Below are 14,271 nucleotides of genomic sequence, written 5' to 3'. Positions count from 1 at the left end.
TTTTTTGGCAAGGGTCAGCACGCCTGCAGGCACCCAGTCCATGAGGCAGCCACGCACCCCTAGACGCTTGTTTACCCGCGGTTTTAAGGCTCGTTTTTGATAATATGCAATCTTTTTTTCCGGTCGTTGGGCAGGAGGGAAATGAAGAGCGAGACATGAAGGAAGCGTGGATGGCAACAGAGGCTTTTCCTCAGGGCCGAGCCTGGGGGGGGGCCCTTCCCACCTCCCCAGCAGAGAGGAAAGGAAAGGCCCCGTGCACTTTGTGGCACCACCGCCGCGGCGGACCCCGCGCCGTGCGCTTTGTGGCGCCGCGGCAGGGCGGAAACGACGGGCCGGCGGGCGGCGGGCCCTTCCGGCGGGCTCGCGGGCTGCCTGCGCCTTGCCCCGCCGCTGCCTCCGCCTCCCCCACTCGCCGCTCGCTGCCGCTCGGCGCCTCCATCCTGGTACTTGGGAGTCTCCATCCTGGTTTCTCAAGTGCCCGGACCCAAAACAGGAAGTAAGTGCGCGGGGGCCTGCGGGCTGACAGGGCCGGGAGCGGCCGGGCAGCGGCGGCGGAGCGGAGCGGGGCGGGCTGAGGGGATCGGGAGGGGGAGGCGGCCATGTCCGGCCCCATGCCTCAGCCGCGGCCGGGCTGGGCTGGGCCGGGCCGGGTTGGGCTGGCAGCGGAGCTTGCAGCGGTCTCGGCCAGCGCCGCCGCCCGCCGAGAGGACGGGAAAATGGCGGCGGCGGCGGCCCGGGACCAAATGGCGGCGCTGGCGGCCGGGGGGCGGCGGGGGGGCTGAGGCGGGCCCTGAGGCGCGGAGCCGCCGCCTGCGGGGCGCTGCCCCCGCCCCGGGGGCAGTGCCGGGGGCTGGGGCAGGGCCGCTGCCTCCCGCCGGCCTTCTGCCCTGGGCCGTGGTCCGTTGTTCCCCGCCTTCCCGGGGTGCTGCCGGGCGTCGGGAGCGCTGCGCAGAAAGACATTTGGGAAGGGGGGGGGGGGGGGCGGCAAAATTGGGGAAAAACCTGGGAACTAGCAAGCCGCGGCTGCCTTGGGGGGGACAGAGGAAGGGGAGGGCGGCGTGCTATTTCTGTTTTAAACTCCCTTCCCCTTATCTTGATGTCTGTAATAAAAGGCCACCTGCACGAACACGTTTAAATCTCCCAATTTCCCCTCGCTGGGTCTGCGGTTGGGGTATCCTAAGCTTGTGGCTTTTATCTGTTTTGTTTCATAATCTTTTTTTCCAGCGAGAGTTGTGATTTGAGGTTGCTTGGGGCTTTATTTTTAAGTGGAGTCTGAAGTGAGTAACTTTGCCAAGATCAGGGGTTTCATCTAAAAGCAGTACCAGGCTTTTCTGCACTAGAGTTACACTCTGTGTCTTGCCAAAATAAAGGATTCTGGTCGCAGAAGTCTTTTTTTACTTCCTTTTTTTTTCTTTTTGAGGTCTCTTTGTTCTTGGTTGTGCACTTGGGCATGGTGAAGCGTATTACGCTTCTACTAGCTACCTCTTTAGCTGACAGATAGTATTTGTATGTATTTATTCACAAAGAGTTACCATTGTTCAGCCCCACCTGGCCATTGTAAGTTACGTGTTGAAGTAATCTAGAAAATGCTCTTTGCTTGCCAGCACTGCTCTGGCCATAGATGTAAGTTGGTTTCTTGACAGCATAGTTAAAATCCCTTTGCAAAAGCAGGAGATGTAGGTTTTGGAATGAGATTGACACATGTCATTCAAATTCTGATTTCCATCAACCTACATGACTATAATAATGGCAACAACTTCATGCTTGTTTTCTGGACACTTACTGAAACTTCCTAGATGATGTTTTATGACTTACTGAAAAGACTGAACATTAATTAAAACTCCTTAAATAGAATGCCTAAAAATACTGATTTTTGGCTTAACCACTCAAAATTATAAAAGGTGGCTGTACAAGCATGTCTGTACTGTACTTTACATTTTCTAATAGTCCCTTTTTTATGACCATTAGTTCTGTACTCATCTGTCCATCAGAAAGCAACAGAGCTGTGTCTTTGCTTATCAGTCTTATGCCTTGTACAGTTAGGATAATGATCAATTTTTCATAATTTATTGCGTGCTAAATTTCTGCCTCTTTTATAAAGGTGAAGAAGTTACTGGAATGCTTAGGATGAAACTGGATTTACATGAAAGAAAAAGAAAATTTATTTTAGTACATATCATATGTATCAAGATTTTTATCCATAGTCATAACCTTGTGCCTGAGAGCCATTTTCTGTTACTGAAAAAGAAAACTTGGAACTTTCTGTGTCTTTTCTTTTGAAAGAGCTAGGACTTAACTTTTTTTCCCCTTCTCCCCCTGCCCCTCCTCCCCATGTGACATTTAAAGCATGCTCAGTGCTTTTTATTAAAATATCAATGAATAGGCTAGAACCCATGGAGTTCTGCCAAATTTGGGTCAATGCAAATGAGAACAGTTTGTCCCATTGTGTCTCCCATATATTCCATTTCCGTGATGGCCCACTTCTCTAAATACCACTGACGAGTAGAATGTAACTGTTTCTAAAGGGCTGTAATCTCGTGCTGATAACAGTTGTATAAATCTTTGTCTGTCTTGAACTCAGGTCTTTGGGTCCTTCTGTTTGATATCTGTCCAGTTTGGTCCCCTCTTACGTCCATTGTTGTAGCTGTTAAAGACAATTTCTGTGTGGTGGATTTTTAGATTTGAGTGGAAACCATTTGGTGTGGAGAAAAAGTTTTTTTGTTGAATAATAGCATAAGAGAATTGGCGCTAGTTGAATAGTAAAATATCCTAAGTATTGACTACATAAGAGCCATGGTATGGAATACACTAAACGTTCAGGCTTCCTTAAATATGAGGTATATGGGGTCCTGTAATGACTTTGTTTCCTTTGTGTTACTCTTGAATGAATGCCTTGAAATCCCAGTGCATCCCGTGTGATTGTTCCAGTTAAACGCCTCAACAGCCAGAAGCCTCCCTTAATAAACTTAAATTTTTGCTTCTTACAGGATTTAGTGAAATACATTTTTACTTTTTGCCTAGTGCAGAGAATACACGCTTTAATACAGTTTCGTGTAGAAATTTTAAAAGATTGACGACAGTCCACAGAAGATGAGCCATAACATTCAGTTAATAACTAGGTGTAATGACAGAATTCTGTCTGCAAGGGTAAAAATACTATTTCTTAGAAGTGCTTAATTTTTATAGCCCACAGAATAATTGAGCCCATCTGCCTGATGAAGATGATTTAGAACTACAGGAATTTTGTATAAAAATGTTAAATTTTTTTTGCAACTTGGTATGAAATCAGCTTTGTGGGGGTTTTTCTGCCTAAATCTGCTGCATGTTTCCCAAATAAATAAGAACTGCTGTATTATGTGGCTTTAGTGGAAAATTTATGTTGGAATTCTATATTAAATGATTCTTGTAGGCAAAGTATTTTCCTATCTGTTTGGTTGCATGTTGGAACCTGTTCAGGATTGTAATGCAACTCTTAAAATGTTGGATTTGGTAAGTGCACCCAAAAATCTAACAAGCCAAAAAGCGCTTATTAAATTTACACTGATTTCTAAGCTGCTATCTTAGAAATTTAAGTTTATGCTATCTTCACTGCATTTTGTAATATGCATCCACACGTTAGTTTATGTGCATCCAACAGTGTTCCCTTCCCCTACAAGCTAACACTCTCCTCGTTCAAAACATAAAATATTAGTGGTAGATTGGTATCAGTATAAAGAATGTGTTTGAATGAAGGATTAAAGAAAAGTCTTGAGTCGTACATTTAAAATTAAAGCAAGCTTTTTGTTTTAAATAGAAAGCAGTGCATTTTCAAAAGCATACTTAGTGAAGTTACAAAAAGGAGGTGGTATATAGGAGGTGATGAGACTACTCATGTCGTAATTCTCACTAATTAAGAAACATTGGCTGTCATTAACTTTGTATTTAACTTCTTCAGGAGTGGACGTGTAGTGGATGTGCAGGTGTCTGTATTAAACAGAATTTGCATGGCACATCCTAAAAGACCTCTGTGGTGGTACGGCATTGTTTAGCATGGTTTCGGCTGTCATCCTGTGATAAATCAAGGACATTGGGCGAGTACAGTGTCCCTGCAGCCAGTATCAAGCCTGCATCAGAGGGCGTTGTCTCCTGCAGCAGCACTGTGCTTTCTCCACTGACCTCACCATAAACTCCAAGTGGTCCCGTCATATGTTGTATTTGATGTATCTTAAGCATACGTGGTAGTTCTGTTATTATTTAAATGTAAAGCACTGATTTTTGTAAGATCTGGAGATCGTTTCCTATTCACACAGAGGAACCACCGCAGTTACTTGAGATTATTTTTTTTTTTCTCACCTTTTGGTCACTAATTCACGTCTTTGTGGGTTAGCGCTCCCACCCTGGTGTAAATGTATGTTGAAAGAACAAGTTTGTTTGTTTCCTTCAGTTTTTCTGTATGTGTGTAGTCTAATGAATAAAGAACAATGTCCAAAATATGCATTTGACTTTGACTTGACTCCTCATGTTCTTTGCGGTCGGTTTTCAGTTGAGGTCCAAGGCCGTATCCGTTAAAGTTGATGGGGATTTTTTCCAGTCAAATCAAGGATTTGGTTCTTCCTAAGTTTTTATCAAAGCTTGGTTATGATTACTACCTTTAGTCAGAAAACTTGAGATACACTAAATCTCAGGTATCTGACACAGAACATTACTGGGTTTTTCTGGAGAGCCTGCACTTGCTGTTGGAATAAACCATTCTTGGGAGGTGGGCAAAAAGTTATAAAACCCTGCTCAATCCAGGAATTACATTGAGGAGTGCTTCTTAGGAAATCACAGTTCCTTGAACAACGTGCTGTGCACAGTTTTTGGTGCTTTGTAAGGAGTACCTGGCAGCTCAGGCAGGCAAGTGTAGACGTCTAACTTGATCAGAATAATCAGTGCTGCTGTTAGATGTGGTGCCTCAGCTATTGTCTATTTAGTCCTGTCACAGCTCTTTGCATGGAAGTGTTAGGGTAGCAGCTGTTGATCATGGTGTATCTTCCTCCCCACCTTTGACGGAGATGCCAGGTTTGGATGTACGGACCCCTTTATGCTGTATCCTTTTCTCCTCTAACATGGCAAACCAGGGAGGGAGAGAATGTAAATGGACAACCCTAGTTACTCTGTGTTTTTGACTTGGGAGCCTAATCCTATAAACATACTATTTGATTCTTAGCAAATCCTGAGTAACTGATGAGAATGGCCCAGCTTTGCTATTGCTGTATTGGCTTTTCAGTGTTCTTTGAATAAAAAAGGAGGAATGGTCTTCTGAGTCTTCTGCTGTGGATGGTGCTATAGTTTCCGCTGCTTCTAGATCAGCTTTAGGTGAAGTACATGATTGACATAATGTTTTATAGAAATAAATCTCATGTCTTTCAAGCCTTTATAGCGGTGAGAAGAAAAATAGGCACTTTCAGCTGATTATAAAGAAATAAGTGTTATCACTATCTGTTTGCGTAAAATTAAAGAAGAATCCTCCATGGCATTTCAAGTAACTTTGTGAATTTTTACTACAGCATTCCCTGCACTAAAAGTTATTCTGAAAGTACATATGAACATGAAAATGAGAATCTGTCTCTTTTGGCCCTCCAGAATTATCCAATTTGTTCACTCCCAAGAAGCTAAATGAGTAATTCTAAACTGGGTTGAAGAAGTTACAGTCTGCTAATTTAGCTGTAGCACTTTGGATTTCTTTTGTCATGTTTTAGAGTTAAGGATGCCTCTTTTGGTTCTTAAAAATCAATACTATAGCCATGCAGCAAACACTGCTTCTGGTAAAGGATAGGGCAGAGGCTGTAAAACTCAGAAGCAGATGAATCCCAAGGAATTTATTGCCTCCTACACTTGCATGTGGCAAGGAGCTGTTGCTGATGGTAGATATGAAAGTAAACTTGAGAACTCTCTGCTTTAAAATGTCAGTGGTATCTGAAATTTTTGACACATTCAGAACGGTAATATCACTTCATTCTAGGAATCAGTCACTACATGTGCTTAAAGATGTGCCAAATCTTCATCAAGCTTGAGAGGTGATAAGTAGTTTTATTGAAAGACTGGCAGTAGTTTTATCCTTCCAAGAAAACACTGCTCTTGGGAGTATTTAATACCAAAGAGCATGTTTTCTGATTAAAAATTAAATCATTTCCTGATTAACAACTTAAGTTAAAATCGTTGATAACAGTATTTTGGCTTTAAAATAAAAGTTACAAAGTAATTTTTTTCTGTTATTGACGTATGAGAAAACACATAAAAAGGGCTGAGTGCTTCAAGGAGAAATAGATGATATTTGCTTTTTACAAAGTTCTGCCAAAGACAGTCACCAAACCCAGGTGCTCAAAACTGATGAGATCATTGCAAAGCTTCTGGGTATTTTAGATGTGATTTCTATTTAGCTTCTGCGGCAGAAAAGGTTACATTTCTTTGTATTTGGTAGGTTAGAATGTTTTTGTGGGGTTTTGTTTTATTTCAAAATTAGTGCTACTTTACACTGAAATTCTTAGAAGCTTTGGGTTTCTTCTTAGTACTTTTATAGTGGAGATGAGATTATCAGAAGCACTTTGTATTGCCCAGGTTCACTGACTTCAGTGTACACTGCTTATCCTGGATAACTTATTTTCTGAGTAATTTTTTATACTGGTGATTGCCTGCACCCAATTTTTCTGTTGCTCATGTTGTTTCAATGGTAAAGAAAAAATACTAGCTTCACAAGTTAGGTATGTGCATGGAAGCAGAATAAAACTTTGCAACTTAGCAATCTATAAATAGTGCAGCTATGAGTAGTATGACACTACAAAAATATTTCTCAGTCCTGACTAGCTTTAGGTTATATAACAGTAAAATTATTAAATGAGCAGTGGAACAAATATTACTGAGACAAAAAATACCAGATGTGAAAAAGTAATAGCTTAGGTTTGTGTTTAAAAAAAAAATACTAGTAGATTGCAAATGCTCCTGAATGGGGAGTTTAGGTGCTATTTTTAACTGGAAAAGTAGTTTTGAAGCTATCTGATGTTACCTTCTGCGATGTGTAAGTATGCAGGAAAAGTAAAGGCAGGTGAATGTCTTAAACCATGGAATTGCATTGTTCATGTGGAAGAACAGACATTCGTCATTCCCTGTGGGAGTTTATGCTGGTTGTTTGAGATAAAGGAAGCAGCATTATGGTCGAAGTCTGACTGAAGGAAAGTAATCTGTGTATTGCTTTTTCAGGTTTGAGTATGAGCACAGTTGAAGAAGAGTCTGATACAGTGACAGTAGAAACCGTGAACTCTGTGACTCTGACTCAGGACACTGAAGGGAACCTTATACTTCATTGCCCTCAAAATGGTATAGAATTGTATTGCATAGTATTTTTTCTTCTTTTTTCATTGATCCAATCATCATACTTCCCTGCCCCCAAATTCTGTGAGCTACTTGGATTCAGCTTACTGTGCTACAATTTGTTCTGTTTCAGTTTAAAGGACAAAGTGTCAAATTAGGTGTAAATCACAAAATTATGTATTTATGTCACTAACAAGGATATAGCTGTTCTGATTTATTTCCGTGGAAATGGGTTCTTAGAGCCAAGCATGTACCCAAATTCCTGTAGACTTAAGGGGTTTGTTTGTGTGTAATGGACTGTGGATGGAATTTATAAAGAAAATCTTACAGAAAATGTTTGTTGAAGAATTCATGTGAACTGCTATTGCCCATAGCTTATGCCAAGTTCCTGGGGAGTAGTAAAGCACCAAACCAACCTATCACGTTTGCTTCTACCTTTTGTTTTGGTCCACTTTGTTAACAGAACTTGGTCCAAAGCTCCACTTTGTTAACAGAAAGTAACCTGTGTATGTTTTTGTTGTTAGAAACTGATGAAGTAGACTCTGAAGACAGTACTGAACCTCCACACAAGAGGCTTTGCTTATCAGAGGATGATCAAAGCCTTGATGATTCCACTCCGTGCATTTCTGTTGTTGCAGTTCCAAGTAAGTTGTTTTAAGTTTATGTACTCTTGTAGCAAATGTTTCTGTTAGTAAAAGTTAAAAGTGGACTCTTTGGATCACATTAGAATATTTTGCATGTTTTATTTTCAGATTTCATTAGTATACTTAGGTATCATCTTTACTTCTCAGAGCCTTGGATGGTTTCACAGCAATTGATGTTATCTATACAGTCTTGGCAAAATAAACCTGCCTTACAGATAGAGGACTGCAGGCACAGGTGCACTGAACAAGTTGAAGGATAAGTGAATGAACAACAAACTAGACACTCCTCCTGCAATGAGTGATTAGGTTTTTTTAATGATCAAACAGTATAGTTAGTATTTCTGTGATTTGTAATACTGACATGTATGGTCTTTTTAAGGTAGAGATTGTTGTACGAAAGGTAGGCTGAGTACTGAATTAGTCTTAAGGAAGTTGATTGAATATTAGATGGTTCCATATAATCTCCAAAGGGAGGCAAAACGAGATCTAGCAAGTTGAAATACCAATTTACAATACCTAGAGCAGCTGTTTATTTGGTGGAACTTAGTAGAAACTCCTTAGAAGTAAAGGCATTATCATGTTGAAGTTGAAGGAAAACTGGGGGAAAAGAATGCAGCTGAAAGATTTGAACGTTGTGCTTTAGTAACTGGAAAATACTGAAGATAGGGCTGGAAAGGAAGCATTAATACAGTACCAAATGTTTGCACAAAATCAAACGCCTTTTATTTATATGTTTTACATTAGGTCTTAATTATGGTCAAGTGTAAAACTGAATGTTTCAAACCCCATGTTTAATTTTTATGAAGAGGAACAGTTGATAATCATCTTGATGATTATCCTGTGTCAACAAATAAATACTGAATAAAGCCTCTTTAAAATTTTCAGTGCAAAGGTAGCAATTTATAAAACGGGTAGCATGCATAAAAAATGTTACAGGAGTAAGGTGTACAACTAACTTACCTGTTCTGAAGTTTCAGAAAATGATCAGAGCTTTGAGGTGACCATGACTGCTACCACAGAGGTAGCTGAAGATGAGATTAATGAAGGAACTGTTACTCAGATTCAGGTACAGTAATACTTCAAAATTGACCTATTTGATGTACATTTTTATTTAAATTGACATGAAAAGGGAAACAAATAGCAGAAAGGGCTTATTAAATGAATAAGATTATTTTTAGTATGAAATCAATGTATTTAAGTATGAATCTTGTTTGTAAAATGTTCTATAAAAGTGCAATTGAGTAATTTTATATATGAGGGAGGTTATTTGTAGTGTAACTTCCTGCCCAAAGAGCAACACAGTAAACAGTAATAGATGTAACCCTCCACTGATAATTACTTGCTCTGTGGTGATTGCATAGAAGACAAGTTTATCTGTTATTTCTGTCATTCTTTGATTATAAATTAAGCTTTATAACAGGCCTACATATGCTTTGTCTTGTCACCAGTCCTAACAGTTACGTACAGTTCTCATTGTGGGTGTACCATGTTTAAAAGTTCTAGATTGGAGATGCTGGACACAGTCCTCTTTCCACAAAAGGCAGTGAGACTCTTCGTATTCACTGTACATTAAACAGGATGAAGAATGTTATCTAATTAATTCTTACAAATTCTGTATGTTAAGGTACTAAATCTTACTCAGGCGTTTTAAGAAAGGTGAATGTACTTTTAATGCCGTATCTAAAAAGTGGCCCTTTCTGAGCAGTCAGCAAGGTAACTAGGTGTGCTGATTTCATTTTCCTTCAATTTATGCCTCCATGTTAAATGCAAGGTGATAGAAAGAACTGAAGATCTTACTGGATGATTTCATTTTGGTCTTTTCAAGATTCTTCAGAATGAACAGCTGGATGAAATCTCCCCAATGGGCAATGAAGAAGTGTCAGCTGTTAGTCAAGCCTGGTTCACAACCAAAGAGGATAAGGATTCTCTAACAAATAAAGGTAGGCTATTTCAAATGCAATTCTCCCACGCTATAAAAAGGTAAGCTATTCCAAATGTCTCAGAATGTTTTGCAGGTTGCATAAAGTAATCTCTGGTTTGGCGTTTTTAGTAAAGATATTTGAGAAGACTAATTCTAAAAATGCTGAGAGATTTAATGCATTAAGTCTTCACCATCCCTCTTACACTTTGTATGCAAGAAGGAAGTTGGAACTCCAGATACACTTGGAGAGAAGAAGGGGCCACGCTCGCAGTGGTGACAGTTGGGTCTAATGGCCGTGGTAGAGAACTGCTGTAGATAATGTGTGTTGGCACATTAGGCAGTTGTGTTTGCACGTCTACCTGGTTAGGAGATGGGAAACTGCAGTCAGGGGCGGGTACACCAGGAAAAAATGAATCTATGCTCAGGCTAATACATCTTCCTCTGAGTAGGGTTTATTAGTGTGGCTACTGTGTTGTGATTCTTATTTAACAGTTTCTGGAATGGAGTTGCTTCAGGAAGAACGGGGATTATGTAGAGAAGCATCTACTGAAATAATCACTGCTACTCCTAAAACTGCCACCCCATTGGCATTCCTCCCTTTCAAAATGTACCTGCACAATCATGTAGTAGTTGTGAACTTTAGAGGGGGCTTTTTTGTTTTGGGTTTTTTTTTTCAGGGCAAGTGCCTTTCTAAACCTAGAGTAACAACTTAGTGTGAAATGAAGACATGTTGTCTCTCCAGTTTCCTCAGTCTCTCCACTATTTTTCTTATCCTGACCTTACCTCTTCTTAAGGAAAAAAAAATAAAATCTCTTTCAGTCAGTCTAAAGCAACCACCTTTTTTATTAGAAAACTTTAGGGAAAAACGTAATGGTGTTCTCTCACAGAAGCAGATGATCTTTTACCCAGTGAGTTCTACTCCAGAGAGCTGAGTGTACTGCTGAGTCAGTGAAAAAATGTGGGTGGGGCACGCAGAACCTTGGTGTTGGATATGGATAATTCGGAGAAAGGGAGCTGAGCAACTCTGTCAATGACCATTCACTCACTGATCCCAAGTGTGCACTAACAGTTGCTTCTGATAGCCAATAAATAATTTCTCCATTTTTTCTGTGTCCTTATTTATTAGATTTATAGGGCTTCAAAGCTATTCAGTGTTCAGTCCAAGGTCTGGGGCAGAGATGGAATAGCAAAGAGATTCCTTTGCATCATGGCACTGAGGCCGCTGGGTAGGAGTAGCGAGAAGTGATGTTGCTACAGTTGCTGTGCTCTAGGGTGAGAAGAAGCACAGAGGCTGTGATCTTTCCAGTAGCTGGTGGTAAGGGACTTTGGCTGGGAGTAGCACGTTGTCAGCTGTGACGGGAGGAGTATGTACTGGTGATTTGGCAGAGAAATTACTGTCTTCCTGTGACTTGGTGGCCTCATGTTTGATGCGTGTCTTGTTAAATATATTAGAAACTTACTGCATTTGTAGCTGTCTCACAGGCATGTCAAGTGACTATCACAAGTGGCATTTACAGTTGTGAATGAATGAGTGCATTAAATCTGGAGATTCTAATTAAGAAATTAATCATTTGAGGAAGACATTTCCAATAAAATACGCTGAGAAGAATATTTGAGAATCCATACTAGCTGAACTTCCCTTGGGGTCTCCCTGTTTTGTCACAGAGATCAGCTGTGGAGGAATCTCAGTATGTGTCTCCTTTTACGGTAGCTAGGAGTTTGACATGTGTTGCCTGAGCTCATCATTTTATAGCAGTCTCCACCTGATAATGCTTTCTTTGAAGACCCATGGGCAGGTTATAATAATCTTGGCACTGAATATGCAAACACATGAAGTGCAAAATATACTGCCTTTGCTAAAATAGTTGGATATTAAAGGTTATTCCATGTAAAGAGTAGCAGTGTCCCTTTAAGTCAGTTCGGATGCTTGGATAGAGGTGTGAATCACAGCTACAGTAGTAGACTGTTCTGGCTCTGTAGCTTTGGAAGAAGAGATTGAAGCCATCAGGCACAAGGGAAGAGTTTTCTCTCATCAGTTCTGATGGAATTGGTAGTAATGCTTGTACTTTTCATTATAATTGGATTTGAGTAAACAGTCTCTTTGGTATGTTCTGCCTCTCAGCTCTGGTAATTAGCAGGCTGAGAAGGAAGTACCCTGATTTTTCTGAGCAGAGATGGGCAGGTAGCCAGCACACACCAGTATGTAAACTAGGTCACCAGCATAATCTTAATTACAAGTGATCGTTAATATTAAGTATGGTATAAGCATGAAGGGAAAAAAGAGGACTCTATATATAAATTTAGGGTAGGAATGTTTTAATGTTTTATTGATAGACCTAAAGTTTGAAATTTTCTCTCTGAACAAAGTTGATTGGCTTTGCTTTTAAAGTTTAGCTGGCACTGTAGTTACTAAGGGCATAGACAGAGACAAAGCACAATGTTTGTTTCTGTTGGTTTGCCACTTTTATCTGGGAAATAAAACACTTACCATGAGTCTTCATCTTGACCGTGACCACTGGGCATTATTCCCAATGCAAAAAAAAGAGAGAAAGGGGGACCAGATTGTCAAAAAAGACTAGGTAGAGCATTTACCTCTATGAAAAGCACTCACAGTAGGTAGCGCTACTCACATGTTGGGAAGTGATAAGGTGTATAAGAGAACCCCACATTGTTGCCAATTCCTCAAGTAATATTTTGAGTCACATTTTAAGTCCCAGCTTCTGGAATCATTTGAATGCATGGAAATTTTCAGTTTAAAGACAGAATTTTTCTAGTTGTGGCTGAAGAGAAAGCCTGAAAATGTGACTTGACAGCACATAGAGGAATCCATGTTCTGTTTTAAAAAAATTAATGTTTTTGAAGAGGGGTCTGACTCACATTATTTAAACATTAGTTGACAGTTACTAAGGATTGTTTGTCAGTTCTGAAATAACATCTGCTTAAAATTAATTCCAGTTAGTTTAAGTAGCTAAAATTACTACTCTCTTTTCTTTGTTAATTGCACTAATGAGGGTCGTGTTTTTCTGATACTTTTGTTGTTGTTGTTTTGCTGACTTTCACTTCGGTAATTAGTTTGTCATTTCTGTTTTCAGGCCATAAGTGGAAGCAAGGGATGTGGTCAAAGGAAGAAATTGACATTTTGATGAGTAACATTGAGCGTTATTTAAAGGTACGTGTTAGAGTGTGTTACCTGCTAGTTGGCGAGGTGATGCAGCCCCTGCTAGAAACCAACTTTATTTAGTACTTCCCAGAATGTGCAATAAGTGATTCTGATTGGTTCGTAGTAGAAATGGTCGTTACCCATTTGAAATACATAAGATAATTGTATGTATACACAGGATTTAAGACTACTGAATGTAACATTGCTTTTGATTTGTGTACTAAATATAACCATTTTAAAATTTCACATCAGGGTGCTCAAGTGGCTTAATCTCTTTCTCTGAATATACATCACTCGTGAAATCTTTGGTGAAGACAGAGGGAAAAATTGAACTAGGAATAGAGATAATTTTCCTTACAAAGCATTCAAATACAACTTCCATATTTCTTTGATGCCATATCTGTATTTGTTTACTACACTAACAGGATGCCTGTATCGGTTTTCTTCCATTTAACATATTGTTGTCAGAGTTCAGTGTAAAAATAGGCATGCAGTTAACACATTGACAGTGATAATTGCCCATAAGTCATATTGGTGGTAGGCTTACAGCTGAGAATGTTTGAGCTGAGTGCTTACAGCTGAGAATATATAGCCTGGATATTACAGGTTCACCATCCTTCATTTGTGAATCAAAAAAAGCCCTGAATTTAGTCTTCATTGGTATAAAAATCCTCAGTATTAGTTGTAGAAAGTGTGCCTGTCCACATGTGTATTAGAATTTCTGTCACAAAATCATTCATAGGTAATACTATTTTTTAAAACTAGAGAAGCTTTTTTAAGCTAGCTAAATCACTTTTTTGAGTTACTGATAACTCATCTGATTCATTATTTTCCCATTTATCTGCTTTCTTGTACTGCTTCAAATAATTGAAATATAGTGATTTTTAGTTTAAGCTGAAGTTAAACTAAAGCTTTCCTTTTATACTTAACTCCAGTGGTTTTGTACCAGATTTGCTTTTAGTTTCCATCAGAACGAGAAGAGTAGTTTAATTGAAAAGAATTGCTTTCTGATAAAGAGTATCTAAAATTATGTGATAAATTGATATGGCACTTTTTGACAACTTTCCACTGGATAACCGCAGGATATTTCCACCAGACTATATTTTCCATGATGTTCTAAATGGCGCTTCAGTTTTTGATCTTAAAATACACATTGGACAGATTTTTTTAAATGTAGATGAAAGTTAAAGCTTCCATGTCTACCTGGACTCCAATGT

At 39.7% G+C, this 14,271-nt stretch overlaps 1 protein-coding gene across 1 annotated transcript in view; it reads left to right on the top strand.

Moving 5' to 3' along the window:
• The first annotated feature begins 383 nt into the window (after positions 1–383).
• The window catches only part of DMTF1 (cyclin D binding myb like transcription factor 1), a 30,467-nt gene continuing 16,579 nt past the window's right edge, over positions 384–14,271 (top strand). Inside the window, exons 1-6 of the mRNA XM_059816516.1 lie at positions 384–496; positions 7,219–7,335; positions 7,854–7,973; positions 8,945–9,039; positions 9,799–9,913; positions 12,987–13,063. Coding sequence (XP_059672499.1) covers positions 7,227–7,335; positions 7,854–7,973; positions 8,945–9,039; positions 9,799–9,913; positions 12,987–13,063 — 516 coding nt within the window. The 5' untranslated portion in view covers positions 384–496; positions 7,219–7,226. The remainder of the gene's footprint in view (positions 497–7,218; positions 7,336–7,853; positions 7,974–8,944; positions 9,040–9,798; positions 9,914–12,986; positions 13,064–14,271) is intronic.

The sequence above is a fragment of the Gavia stellata genome, chromosome 4, assembly GCF_030936135.1.
Source record: "Gavia stellata isolate bGavSte3 chromosome 4, bGavSte3.hap2, whole genome shotgun sequence".
NCBI classification, from domain to species: domain Eukaryota; kingdom Metazoa; phylum Chordata; class Aves; order Gaviiformes; family Gaviidae; genus Gavia; species Gavia stellata.
Note: the sequence above shows the minus strand (reverse complement) of the source record. Positions and strands in the feature narration are given on the sequence as shown.